We start from the raw sequence: 14,975 nt of genomic DNA on the forward strand, positions 1-14,975 counted from the left end.
GTTTCAGAATCTGGTAGCCCTGCTAGAAAGACTTGGAAACCCCCTCCCAGACGGGAGCATCAGAAACAGACCGTGAAGTGGGCACGTGGGGGAGTCTTAAAACAAGGCTTGCATTTAAGTCTCCTTTGATTCACATACGCTTCATCAGCAGTCATCCTTCAGGGACAAAAGAGTTTCCTGTGTCTCCAGAAAATGCTATCCTTTAACGAACATTTCAGTCTTGGAGGGGGGAGGGGTTTAAAGACATCAGGAGGGCCAGGCTTTTAAAAAGCCAATTGGAAAACAATTGCCCCCCCCTCCAAAAAAAAAAAAAGATTTCTGCGCCGATGAGAGATAGGCTAAGTAGTCGGTGTCGCCTACACTGGCAGTTCTGCCTAGTAACCGAAGGATTAGCATTTCCACAGGAAAGGAGGCAGACATAAGCCACCTCTCCCCACGTATATGACGGGCAGGGTTTTTTTTTTCAACACAGGAAGTTGAACATATATGAAAGCCCAGCTCTGACTTGTCTTAAAATGGAGCCTCCACCAGCTAATGATGCTTCACTGGACGCTGAAACGGGACATTTCCAGATTCCTCTGGAAATCAACCAGTGCCTGCAATCTTTTTTTAAAATTTTCCCCTTCTATTCAGCAAACCAAAATAATGATTTCCAGATTGCTGATTCTATCTACAGAAGGTCCTCAACTTATAACAATTTGTTTAGTGACCGTTTGGAGTTAGGACATAACTGAAAAAAGGGCATGACCGTTTCCTCTCCCCCCCCCCCAACTTACGACCGTTGCAGCATTCCCGGGGTCATGTAGTCAAAATTCAGACCCTTGGCCACTGCCTCGTATTTATGATGGTTGCAGTGTCCCAGGGATCACCTGATCCCCTTTTGCGACCTTCTGACAAGCAAAGTCACTGGGGAAGACAGATTGCCTTAACAACCACGTGACTCACTTAACAACTGCAGGGTTTCATTTAACAACTGTGGCAAGAAAGGATGTAAAATGGGGCAAGATTCACTTGTCAGTCTCGCCTAGCAACAAAAACTCGGGCTCAATTGCGGTCGTAAGTCAGGGCCGTTCGAAGTTGCAAAGGCACTGAAAAAAGTGAGTCATGACCGTCTTTCACACTTCTGACCATTGCAGCCTCCCCATGGTCATGTGGTTTTCATTTGGATACATGACAACGGACTCACATTTATGACGGTCGCAGCGTCCCCGGGGGTCACGCGATCCCCTTTGGTGACGTTCTGACCAGCAAAGTCAATGGGGAAGCCCGATTCACTTAACAACCATCTCACCTAACAACTGCAGAGATTCACTTAACAACTGTGGCAAGAACGGTCGTAAAAGGGGGACAAAAGTCCCCTAGCAAGTTTCTCACTTAGCAACCTACTTTTTGGGTTCAATGGCGGTCGTAGGTCGAGGACCACCTGCATTTACGACGCTTGCAGCCTCCCAGGGTCACGTGATAAGGCCATTGGTAACCTTCCCGGCTGGCTTCCAACAAGCAAAAGTTAATGAAGGCAAGCCAGATTCGTTTAATCGCGTGATCCACTTAACAACCGCAACAATTCGCTTAACAACCACAGCGAGAAAGGTCGTAAAATTGGGCATGGCTCGCTTAACAACCCTCTTGCTTTAGCCATGGAAATTCTGATCCCAGTTGTGGTCATAAGTCGAGGACCTCCTGTCCTGACTCCTGAATCACAGTCCGTGGCTGACAGCTTGCCGTCACCCATGGAGGATGGTCTGTTCAGCCAGCCGCGGATGCAACATCCCCGATTTCTTATCCGTCCCAAACTTAATTAGTTTTATAATCAGAATGTCACGGAGGACTTTATCCAATGCTTTGCAGGAGTCACAGCTTTTGCCCCGATCTAGGAAGGAAGCGACCTCATCAAAAACAGAATTAATAATTTGGAGACTTACTTCGTGATGAATTAACAGTGACAGGGGAATGACCGCCATGCGAGCGGGCATCGAGAACGGATAGCCTGTCTCCTCTCGGGGGCAGACCCTTGCGCGGCAGCAAACGAGAAGGGGGAAAGTTTTAGGGGAAGGGGCTGGGGTTTGTGGCATGGTCCAAACTAAGCACAAAGCAGAGATGATTAGAATTAGAATAGAATATAGAGAATGGAGAATAGGATAGAGATAGGATAGGATAGGATAAGGTAAGGTAAAGGTAAAGGTTCCCTTTGCACATATGTGCTAGTCGTTCCCGACTCTAGGGGGCAGTGATAATCTCTGTTTCAAAGCCGAAGAGCCAGCGCTGTCCGAAGACGTCTCCGTGGTCATGTGGCCAGCATTACTCAACACCAAAGGCGCACGGAACGCTGTTCCCTTCCCACCAAAGGGGGTCCCTATTTTTCTACTGGCATTTTTTACATATCCTATCCTATTCTATCATAGGGATGTGGTGGCGAAGACGCTGAGCTTGTCGATCGAAAGGTCGGCAGATCAGCGGTTCGAATCCCCAGTGCTGCGTAACGGGGTGAGCTCCCGTGACTTGTCCCAGCTTCTGCCAACCTAGCTGTTCGAAAGCAGGTAAAAAATTAGATGTTGGTGGCTCACTTGTCTACAAGGATATCTCTGGACTGCCAGTTGGCGACTTAGATTTCCTTTGAAATCCCTCCTTTAATGCTTCAAGAAATGCAACCTTTGAACAACCTCGGACCATCAGGAATTTGACTAATGCCGAAAAACTACTTCCTGGAGAGGAGGGAAGGAGGAGGAAGGGGAGACGAGAAGCATCGGCAAAGTCTAGACATTTTGGAGCCTGGTTCTTTAAAAATGTAGTCTTACGTGCCCACAAAAATTAGTTTGGGTCGCCGAAGAATTAAAATAGATAAGATAGTGCTCCAGAACCAGAAGGGTTGTAAGCGAACCTGTGCAAAAACCTTCTAAAAGCCATTTCTCCAAACGTTGTTTTGAGCCTGGGTTGGTTGTAACTCACCCGGCTTCAAAAGGCATCGCTCTTTTCCGCTTTCCTTCTGCACATCACTTGCCCGGTTTGTCCCAGCTTCGTGGCAGCAGCCATGGTTGCCGCCCCCCACCGCCGACTCGCAGAGACCTCCCTCCAACCTCCGAGGAACTTGCGTGTTCCTCTGATTGTCGGGGGCGCCTCTTTTCCATCCCCATCCCTTCAGGACGGTTCCGGTCTGAAGATCCATCGGCGGCAGTTCGGCAGCTGGGGTTTTCGCAGGACTCGTCAGAGCCCGCTATTTCCCCGACTGTCTCGCTGCGACGTCAAACGGGGTTTTTTTTAAGGAGATCCTGGAAATGATGTACTACCTACGCCCTGATGCTTTGTATTCTAATTTCTTATAGCAGCTTCGGCTGCAGTTTATCTTTAGCTTCGAGTTACAATTTGTATTTCCAGTTGGGATCACTTGATGGTTTGGATGGTCCTTCCCATCTGGGCTATGTAGTACAGGCAGTCCTCCACTTCACATTCGTTTAGTGACCGTTCGAACTTACCCTGAAAAAAAGCGACTTGGGACCAGTTTCCACACTTAAGACTTTTTCATTATCGCCACGGTGGTCCTGCGATCAAAATCCAGACGCTTGGCAACTGACTCGTATTTATGACGGTTGCAGCGTCCCAGGGTGAGGTGATCCCCTTCTGCCACCTTCTGGCAAGCCAGGTCAACGTGGAAGCGAGATTCGCTTAACAACCGTGTTACTAACTGAACAGTTGCAGTGATTCACTTAACAACTGCATCAAGAAAGGTCGTAAAGTAGGGGCAAAATTCGCTTAACAACCGTCTCGCTTCGCAACAGAAATTTTGGGCTCTGTTGTCGTAACTCGAGGACTACTTTGATCACGTGACCCTTGGGATGCTACAACAGTCAGATGTGTGAAAAATGGTCCCAAGTCCCTTTTTTTCAGCAATGTTGTAACTTTGAATGGTCGCTAAATGAACTGTTGTTAGCCGAGGACTACCTGTGTAAGTTGTCCTGATTAGCAAGCTGGGCCGTTTCCTTTTGCCATCATGATGATTGTGGTTTTTGCAGAAATGGCGGATAGCCAGCTGTCTCCCAACCTCCCGCTGATGACGACAAACGCAACCCAAGGCCAGACTTTCTTCAACGAGACCGTCTTTAAGCAAGCAGGCTTGGATTTTGCTCCCTTGAGGTAAGGCTACACTCCCCACCTGTTTAATTGTGGCTAGGTTTAAATCCTTGCTAGATCAAAACCCCCCGGAACATTTGAGTTACCGGCAGAAGAGAATATTTGTGGCTCAGGGTTGAACTGGGGGGTCCTTGGTGGTCTCTGAGCTCGGTGGTTTTCTTGCAGGCGTTTCATGACCCAACTAGAGAACTTCATCAGTGCTAGATGGGAGTGGGGTTTGCTCTCTGTTTATATACAGTGGTTGCCTATCACTATTGGTGGAACCACTAAGGAACTATCAAGAATACTCTCAAGAATATTGACAGGGCAATATATAAAGAAAGACGAAACCCATTCCCTTCTAGCCCTGATGATGTTACCTATTTTGGTAATGAAATGTCTGCAAGAAAACCACCAAGCCCAGAGAGCACCAAGGACTCATAGTCCTCTTCCTCCTCCTCCTCCTCCTCCCTAATTCCTCCTAGTGCTGATAAAGTTACCTAGTTGAGTCATGAAACATCTGCAAGAAAACTACCAAGCTCAGGGAGCACCAAGGACCCCACAGTTCTCCTCCTGCTCCTCCTCCTCCTCCTGCTCCTCCTCCCCCCCCTCCTCCTCCCTAATTCCTCCTAGTGCTGATAAAGTTACCTAGTTGAGTCATGAAACATCTGCAAGAAAACCACCAAGATCAGGGAGCACCAAGGACCTCTCCACCTAAACCTTGTAGTCTGGGAGGTTCCAGAAACAATTTCCTTCGACTTCTTGTTGGACTGTAATACAGGATCTTTTTCCCTCCTTCCATTCCAGAGCAACTCCAGATGTTTCAGCTGCAGCCGTCCAGAGACCCTCGGCACGTTTGCAGATCAGCGAAGCTGTGCAACTGACAGCCCGAGAGGTCGGCCCAGAATCCTCCGGGGAGGCCTCTCTCTCCCAGCACCCCCTGGCTTTCAACCTCACGGCTCCAAACAACACCAGCCTAGGAAGCTATTTATCGCAACACCCTCTGACTTTTTCGGCACCTGCGGAGCCGAAGGATTGGCCAGCGCTTCACGCTGACCTCAGTGCCAAAACCTCGGATCCCAAGGAGGAGAATTCACGGGTGCCGTGTCCACCGATGTGGCCAAACCAACCCGTGGCCACCCGGCATCTTCCGAACGAAAATTGGAGAGCTGCACCCAGCCAAGATTTGTTCCTTTTGGACAACAGCCTGCCAGCTCCTCTCCTCCTTGACTTACTGGAGGATGAGATGGGTTTACCCAAGCACGATGGCTTCCTCTCTTCCGGAAGCTCGTCTTGTAAAAGTGGCTTGGGAAAGGATCCGGGAGAAAACGTAATTAACCGGCTAACGGTGAACGTGGACTTGTCGGAAAGCGCCCCCAAATTGATGCTAGAACGGCGCCAGTCGAAAGGCCAAACCACCCCTCCACCGGAGTCACCCCGACCGCTTTCGGATGCGGCAGGGAAGCCCTGGAGACGGGCCAGCGACCCAGAAACTTTCTTGGCAAACCTTTCTCCGGCCTTGATGTCCTCCAGAGCTCGTAAGCTTAGTTCGATGGATTCTTCCATGATTCCCGAGAGTCCTCCGACCCTGAATCGTCAGCACGCGGGCGAGAAATTTCAAAGCGGGGCCGAAGAAGACCAACGAAAATTTACGCCGGCTCCAGTCGATAGTAAACCTCGTGCTTCGGCCTCCTTCCAGCCAATCCCGGTGGCCGCAGACGTCGGCAAGCGGACGGAGGCCTTGAAAGCCATCCTGGCCAGCGTGAGCAAAAACGAACTAACGCTCTCTGACGGGAGCGTAGAGAGGGAGCCCAGAAATACTGGAATCTCTCCTTTTGACGAGGCGTCCTTCTCTGTACACCTGGCTCACCCAATCCATCATTCCACCCCCGGGTTTTGGACAACCAGAAGCTTGAATCGCGAAGGGCCCGGCCCGGCGTTGCCGTCCCGATCAGGGCTTCAGCGTCCTCTTTCTTGCTTGCACGAAGAGATGTCAAAGACCCCGCACGCTGATGCGCGCAATTCTTCGGCAGTGGAGCCTCGTGGAAACCCCTGCCCCTTTCCCACGAAAGAGAGTTTTACGTCGCACGGCACCCCAGGTTTTCAAAATGACCAGTTCTGCAACAGTTCTGCCGTTCTGCAGCCTCTGAAAGGCCGGATTCAGTCCATGCCTTCTCTGAATTTTATGGAGAAGGTCGGAGCGTGGCACCTGAGCTATTCGGCTGAGAAGCTGCCTGAAGTGTCAGCAGTTCCCAGTTCGGGTACACCCGTACCTGGTCCCAGTGGCGTCTCCCCCAGGCAGAAGGCCTACGATGCGATCGCCGATTCCTTGAACCGCATCCTGCTCAAGCAGCAGAGTCTAGCTGACCTCAAGGCTGCCCCTTTTTACGGGCCGAGCTCCATGACCGATCTTCACAGCTCCCAGAACGAGCCTCCTCCGCGCGCGTTGCCCTTTACCCGGTCGCAGTCGGAAACCTCGGTGAGCGCCCTCAGCCGAGAGATTTCGAGGACAGATATAGGGAATGAAACCAGATCTGACGACACTCATCGACGAGCCGACGTCCACGCCGACCCTTCGACGGCCTCTCAGATCAAACCGACGATTGCAGCTGAGGAAGACTCACTTTCCCGACGGTACAAAGCCCTTCCCGTCTTCATTACAGTCTCCAGCGACGAGGAAAGTGTTAGTACGGGGAGACCTTCAGAGCCCCTCATCAAAAGCAGAAGGGTGGCCGAGCTCCTGCGAGGAGAAACCAGCTCATTCGATGGGAGCAAAGAAGAATTGGGTGGCCCCGAAGAGAAGACGAGAGAATTGTTGGGCTGCGGGTTTCAGGCCGGTCAAATGAGGATGGATTATTTTAGAGATCTTTCCCCGGATCATTTCAACCAAGGGACCGATTCCGGAACGGACAGCTGTACGGATGTGAGGCTGTCTTCCAGACAGTCTTCCAGATCTTCTCCGGCTTTGAGCAAGTTGCACAGCAGTTTGGAAGATGAACTGCAAACTTCCAATCACAGCGAGCTCAATATTGATGAGAGAATACCGGTAAGGTCCATCGTGGTCTTCTTTTTCTTCTTCTTTTATTCTTTAAGGGCTAAGGTGGGACTAGAACTCACTGTCTCCTGGTAATTGGCCCAAAATCACCCAGTTGACTTTCATGCCTAAGGCGGGACTAGAACTCACCGTCTCCTAGTGATTGGCCCAAAACAACCCAGTTGGCTTTCATGCCTAAGGCGGGACTAGAACTCACCGTCTCCTGGTAATTGGCCCAAAACCACCCAGTTGACTTTCATGTCTAAGGCGGGACTAGAACTCACCGTCTCCTAGTGATTGGCCCAAAACAACCCAGTTGGCTTTCATGCCTAAGGCGGGACTAGAACTCACCATCTCCTGGTGATTGGCCCAAAATCACCCAGTTGGCTTTCATGCCTAAGGCGGGACTAGAACTCACCGTCTCCTAGTGATTGGCCCAAAACAACCCAGTTGGCTTTCATGCCTAAGGCGGGACTAGAACTCACCGTCTCCTGGTAATTGGCCCAAAACCACCCAGTTGACTTTCATGTCTAAGGCGGGACTAGAACTCACCGTCTCCTAGTGATTGGCCCAAAACAACCCAGTTGGCTTTCATGCCTAAGGCGGGACTAGAACTCACCGTCTCCTGGTGATTGGCCCAAAATCACCCAGTTGGCTTTCATGCCTAAGGCGGGACTAGAACTCACCGTCTCCTAGTGATTGGCCCAAAACAACCCAGTTGGCTTTCATGCCTAAGGTGGGACTAGAACTCACCGTCTCCTGGTAATTGGCCCAAAATCACCCAGTTGACTTTCATGTCTAAGGCGGGACTAGAACTCACCATCTCCTGGTGATTGGCCCAAAGTCACTTAGCCAGCTGTCAATACTGTTGTAACGTTGAACAGTCACTAAACGAACAGTTGCAAGTCGAGGACTACCTATGTCCAGGGCTTTTGATGCCTCGAGAGGCCTCCGTTCGTATGAATATCTAAGACACAGAATCCTCAGAAATAAAATCCTCATTAGAGTGCATCAGTTCGCTTCTTCCGCACCTTCACGGCCTACCTGTCTCCCACTAGGTGTACCTCCACAACCTGGGCATCGACCAGTCGCCTTCTTCTATTCTGACCCCCTTTATGCCTCGGGGACCCATTCGAGAGATTGAATTCTCTCCGACTGAGCTCCGAACGTTGAAAGCCTCGTCTGACTTATTCTGCCTGCACCTCTCGGAAGGTACGGTGGGGAAGCTGTCTTGGGCGTCACCGGAGGGGATTTGGTTGATCTGGCAGCCATTAGGCGGGTGGGTGGGTTGAGTTGGGCACCCATACAATTGAACGAATGGAAGAATGAATGAATACTTTCCATCTTTGTGTATATAAGATAACACTTTTTCTGTGTACATACTGGTACACATTAAAAATGAAATTCCGAAAGACTATCTGTGTGTGTATAATATATGTGTATGTGTGTATATAGAATATATATGTGTGTGTATATATATATGTATGTATGTATGTATATATATATGTTTTCGTAGATTTTCACGGGTAGAGGTATGCAAGTTTTGGTGTATTCGGGTCTTTTCCTGTGTAAGATTGAAATTCTCAATCTTACACGGGAGAAGACCCGAATACACCAAAACTTGCATATATATACATACACACACACCAGTGGTGAAATCTGAACCAGTTTACTACTGGTTCGCTGGCTGCACATGCGCACCATGTGCCAAACAAGTGCTGCGCATGCTCCGTGCGCACCACACACCAAATGCAAGGTGCACGTGTACGCGCAGTGCACGCCAAAAGGAGGCATGGGGTAAGTAGAACAGCATGCAGGGGGGGGGGGTGTCACCAGAGAACCATAGTAAAAAAGTGCTTAAAAAGTTAAAAAAAAAAAAAGGTTCCGACGATCGCGTGTCACTCAGCTGATCATTGGAACTTTTTTTTTTTACACTTTTTACTACCGGTTCGGGCGAACCAGACCAAACCGATAGCATTTCACCCCTGATACACACATACCCACACACACACACCCATATACAAGTGCTATATATTACATGCATACATACATGAATACATACGTATATACAGTACATTACATATATTACATAGATAGTGTCAAGTTTCGAGGCCGTCCCAAATAAATTGCATTTCAAACAAAGTCTTTGAAGAAAAACTCCTATTTATTAACCACGGCATTCTAAACCCGACTACAATCGAAGCCAACACTGACTTCCAGCCCCCAAACCCTCCCTTTCCATTCCCCACTCCCCTGCACTCATTGGCCATCTTCCAAGTCATTCTACCCCTAATCTACTGCTCCAGCTCAAAGGAATTTCCCCCCTCCCATCCCATCTCCTAGGGAATATTATATCCAGGGAAAATAAGTAGGTGAAAAGTCAAACGTCCCTTTCCAGATGCCTTCGCTTCTTCTTATGTCAGCACTAGAATAAATGCAGGTTGAAGTGCTGACAGATAGATAGATAGATAGATAGATAGATAGATAGATAGATAGATAGATAGATAGATAGATAGATAGATGGAGAGAGAGATAATATATTACAGATGTAAAAAGATTTTCTCGGGTGTTTTCCGCGTCATTAAAAGTCTGTTAGTTGGAATGCTTAAAATCCTGGCTAAAATCCCAACTTAAGATCCTCCAAAATCCGAACAAAACACTTTGTAAAGTCTTTTGAAACTGGCTAAAATCCTAACCAACACTTTAAAAAAAAATTTGGGGGCAATGTTTTGACAAGCTCTCGTAACTTATCAAAGCTGTGGGTCCACAGCTTCTAAACTGAAAGTAGGGGCCCGATGATGACAAGTTAGAGAGCTACATATATATGTATTTGCTTTCTTCTCTTGTCGTAGGTTTTTGTGTGTATATTTTCCTTCAGCCGGGTATTTTCCTACGTAAACCAAGTTTCTCAACTTGCAGCCATAGCTCAGTGAAATCACATCCACTATCCTGCAAGGTGAGAAACTTGGTTTACGTAGGAAAATACCCGCCTCTACGGGGAGGGAACATATGGTAAGGGTGTGGCTAACTGATGAGGACCAATCAGTCCGAAATAGATCTATATTAATCTCCCAATAGGCAGCAAAATGCTTGCTTGCTGTCTGAAAAAGCCTAGGATAGTGGATGTGATTTCACTGAGCTGCAAGTTGAGAAACTTGGTTTACGTAGGAAAATACCTGGCTGAAGAAAAATATACATGTGTGTATGTGTGTGTGTGTATGTACACACACACACATACATATTAATCACGGTCCATTTTGAATACATAGCAGAAAAAAGTTGAAAGTGAATAAGGTTGATACTATGTGTCAGGTTTTCAGGCCGTCTTCAAGTAAATTGTGTCTCAAACAAAGTCTTTTTTGAAACAAACTTCCATTTTATTTAGCACGGCAACTTTTACACTGACTCCATGCAGCCAGCACTGAGGTGCTGACCCAAAATCCCTCCTCTTCCTTCCCCCACTCCTCTGCATTCATTGGCCATCTTCCCAATCATTCACCCCTAATCTACTGCTCCAACTCAAAGAATTTCCCACCTCCCATCCATCTAGGGGACATTATCTCCAGCTAAAATAAGTAGGTGAAAGGCAACCGTCCCATTGCAGACACTTGCATTCTCCTTCTCATGTCAGCACTAGGATAAATGCATCTTGACGTGCTGACACTATGTTCTATATGCTACTATATACTGTGTTCTATGTACTATACATTATATACTATATATACTATATTCTATAAACTATACTATATACTAAGTTTCTCATCGCTGTTAACATGTAACAGGTAGTCCTCGACTTACGACCACAGTTGAGCCCCAGATTTCTGTCACTAACCGAGACAGTGATTAAGTGAGTTTTGCCTCACTGTATGACCTTTCCTGCCACCGTTGTTAAGCGAATCACTGCCATTGTCAAATTAGTAACCCGGTTGTTAAGTGAATCTGCCTTCCCCTTTGATTTTACTCGTCAGATGGTCATAAAAGGTTATCACGTGACCCTGGGGCACTGTGACGGTCATAAATATGAGTCAGTTTGTGCAACCGTCTGAAATTTGATCTGACCATAAGGATGCTACAACGGTCGTAAGTGTGAAAAGCTTTTTCCTGTGCCGTTGTAACTTCAAACTGCCCTTAAATGAAATGGTTGTAAGTCAAGGACTCCCTTTGACAACAGTTGATCTTCATGTGTGGATGGTTATCCGATATGTTTGAAGCGATTTCTTCTTGTTGAATCACTATCGGCAACCTCCTGTGTTTGTTTCGTTGTCTGACAGTGACTTTTTACAGGAATCGACCCTAAGCAGGCAATCTGACATCCTTTCATTTTCTTTCCAAAGACTCCCAGTCTGCCACGCCGTCGACCTTAAACTCTTCGCTGCTCAGTGGATCCACGCTGGCAGGATCGGCGGTGGTCTCGGACACGTCGCAACCCGCCAAGCGTTCTCCGCCACACGCCAGAGGTCTCCTCCAGCCAAGCAGCTCTCCCTGGAAACCTCATGCCGTCACACCGCCTCTTGCAGCCTCTGTTCCCAAGTGCCCATCTGCTCTCGTTTCAACCGAAGAGACTCAAGTCGTCCAAGGATCTCCCTCCAACTTAGCCGAGCAAAGATCTACCATACATGTGGTGTCACCGGAGGACAATTTAGACCCAAACCAACTCGGCGCGAGTCGAGTAAAATCCGGCTCTTCGTCTCAGGACAATGATGAAAAGCCTGCAGGCGAAGAAGTCCAATCTTCCAGCGCGATTCCTGGTGGAGAAAGAGAGGATTCCTTCACAGGGTCAAACGCTCCAAAAGAGAGCCAGAAGCTTCCAGCAGAGGTAGACCTCAAACCTTCAAGCGAAAAATTCAGATCTCGTTTATCCCTCTCTTCTTCCGGCTCGCTAAAACAGATCGATCGCAGCGATTTATCCGGAGGTCCCGGATCCATCGAGAGAAGCACGCTAGGGATTCAAAGAGGTTGGTCATGGGATGAGAGCATGGCCAAGCAGGAGATCACCGGTAGCTTAAAATGGGAAGTTCTGCAAATGGTGGACTTATTCAACAAGGAGCCAATGGTACCTCAAGAACTCAGGTCGGGATCCCGGAAAGCGAACGAAGACCGTGAGATGACCAAACCCATCACGCGGTCAGATCCGGAAGGTTGCACCAGGATGGCTGTGAACCAGAGTCTTCCCATTCCAACAGGCAGCTGTCCAGACATTCAAGCAAGCCCTTCTCCAAACCTCCAAGAGATCCAGTCCGTCTCCGATACGGACGACGTGGCTAAACTCTTGACAGGTTTTTCGCGTGTCGAGGAGAAAGCGAACGAAAGTCGTCCGAAAGAGATTGGCGGCTCGCAGGAAAGCGCCAACAGCAGCAGCACCGTGGACTCTCTGGGCATCAGAGTGAAGAAACTTCTCCAGTATGGATCTCCTGCGATCCACAGAGCGCCTCGGATGGAGGTGGCGGAGGAACGCAATGGGTCAGGCCCGAAAGAGCCCTCCGTTTCGTCCACGGGCTCAGCATTGGGCAGAGGGGAAGTGGGTCCCCAAGGAAGCGATAACGGCAGCAGTATGGACTCGTTGGCGGTACGGGTCCAAACCCTCCTGGAAGAGGAACAACCTGTGCTGCATGCATCTCAGATACTCCGCAGCGTAGAGGAGGAAGAAGAAAAAGCTCGCGGTAAGGAACAGCCACATCGTGTGATTTATTAATTGGTTACCTTTTATATGTCACATTTTTATTTATTTATTGTATCCTACCTTTATTTTTATTTTTTTTACACACATCTCAAGGCGGTGAACATATCCAGCTCGCCTTCCTCCTCCTATTTTCCCTACAACAACAACCTCTTGAGGTAGGTTGGGCTCAGAGAGAGAACGAGAGAGAGACTGGCCCAAAGTCACCCAGTTGGTTTGCGTGCCTGGGTTGGGACTAGAACTCGCCATCGCCTGGCGTCTGGGCCAAAGTCACCCAGTTTCTTGCCTAAGGTGGAGCTAGAACTCTCAGCCTCCTGGGGATTGACTGAAAGTCACCCAGTCAGCTTTTGTGCCTAGAACTAGAACTTATTGTCTCTTAGTGATTGGCTGAAAGTCGCCCACCAGCTTTCATGGCTAAGGCTGGACTAGAACTCACAGTCTCCTGGTGATTGTCCCAAAGTCACACAGCCATTTTTTCATGGCTAAAGCACAACTAGAACTCACAGTCTCCTGGCAATCGACCCAAAGTCACCCAGCCGGTAGGACTGGAACTCAGAGCCTTAGTATTGCTTGAAGATGTTTAATTGGGTCCAACCTGACCATGCCAGATTGTTCTTCCTTCCTTCCTTCCTTCCTTCCTTCCTTCCTTCCTTCCTTCCTTCCTTCCCTCCCTCCCTCCTTCTTTCTTTCTTTTTCTTTCTTTCTTCCTTCCTTCCTTCTTTCTTTCTTTTTCTTCTTCCTTCCTTCCTTCCTTCCTTCCCTCCCTCCCTCCTTCTTTCTTTCTTTTTCTTTCTTCCTTCCTTCCTTCCTTCCTTCCTTCCTTCCTTCCTTCCTTCCTTCCTTCCTTCCTTCTTTCTTTCTTTCTTTTTCTCCTTCCTTCCTTCCCTCCCTCCTTCTTTCTTTCTTTTTCTTTCTTTCTTCCTTCCTTCCTTCCTTCCCTCCCTCCCTCCCTCCTTCTTTCTTTCTTTTTCTTTCTTTCTTCCTTCCTTCCTTCCTTCTTTCTTTCTTTCTTTTTCTTCCTTCCTTCCTTCTTTCTTCCTTTCTTTCTTTCTTTCTTTCTTTCTTCCTTCCTTCCTTCCTTCCTTCCTTCCTCCTTCCTTCCTTCTTTCTTTCTTTCTTTTTCTTCTTCTTTCTTTCTTTCTTTCTTTCTTTCTTTCTTTCTTTCTTTCTTTCTTTCTTTCTTTCTTCCTTCCTTCCTTCCTTCCTTCCTTCCTCCTTCCTTCCTTCCTTCCTTCCTTCCTTCCTTCCCTCCCTCCCTCCTTCTTTCTTTCTTTCTTTTTCTTTCTTTCTTCCTTCCTTCCTTCCTTCCTTCCTTCCTTCCTTCTTTCTTTCTTTCTTTCTTTTTCTTCTTCCTTCCTTCCTTCCTTCCTTCCTTCCTTCCTTCCTTCCTTCCTTCCTTCCTTCCTTCCTTCCTTCCTTCCGTCTTTTAAATTGATTTTGGAAACGAAGGAGAGAGAGGATTTTCCAAGACTTGTTTGCTGCTAAGGAAACACATTTGCTCCCATGTCACACGGGAGTTGCCACTTCAGAGGATTATATAATTGATATTTTCCGTAATTAGTAATCAGTTTGCAAAACACAACTGATTTCCTAAGAGCAAACCAGGTACAGCCGTTCCTGTTACAGGGAGTCCTTGACTTACGGCCACAGTTGTGGCCAAAATTTCTTATTGCCAAGCGAGACAGAGGTGAGGTGAGTTTTTACCCATTTTGCAAACCTTGCTTCCCACAGTTGTTAAATGAACCTCTGCCGTTTGTAAAGTGAGTAACAGGGCTGTTCAGTGAATGCGGCTTCCCAGTTCACTTGGCTTGTCAGACAGTCGCCAAAGGGGACGCTGCGACCGTCATAAATACGAGTCATTTGACAAAAGCGTCTGAATTTTTATCATGTGACTGCGGGGATGCCGCAATGGAGGTCAGTGGCAAACCTCACTCAGCAACTGAAGTGCTCGTCCCAGTTGTGGTGTTAAGTCGAGGACTACCTATAACAAAACAAGGCACATATTTGTGGATGACGAGAATTTTAAAAAAAAGAGAGTGGGGGCTATAAAATCTTATGCAAAATGCCTTTATTTATTTATTGTATTTATTTTTATTGGTTCGATTTATACGCCGCCCTTCTCCGCAGACTCAGGGCAGCTTACAATGTGTTAAGCAGTAG

The 14,975-nt window shown here is 47.9% G+C and overlaps 1 protein-coding gene across 1 annotated transcript in view; it reads left to right on the forward strand.

Moving 5' to 3' along the window:
• Positions 1–14,975, forward strand: part of ALMS1 (ALMS1 centrosome and basal body associated protein) — a 63,880-nt gene that overhangs the window by 12,362 nt on the left and 36,543 nt on the right. The window contains exons 4-7 of the mRNA XM_060687207.2: positions 4,008–4,128; positions 4,912–7,150; positions 8,197–8,350; positions 11,473–12,798. Of these exons, the coding sequence (XP_060543190.2) occupies positions 4,008–4,128; positions 4,912–7,150; positions 8,197–8,350; positions 11,473–12,798 (3,840 nt within the window). The remainder of the gene's footprint in view (positions 1–4,007; positions 4,129–4,911; positions 7,151–8,196; positions 8,351–11,472; positions 12,799–14,975) is intronic.

The sequence above is a fragment of the Pantherophis guttatus genome, chromosome 8 (assembly GCF_059756535.1).
Source record: "Pantherophis guttatus breed Tessera chromosome 8, ASM5975653v1, whole genome shotgun sequence".
Lineage (NCBI taxonomy): Eukaryota > Metazoa > Chordata > Lepidosauria > Squamata > Colubridae > Pantherophis > Pantherophis guttatus.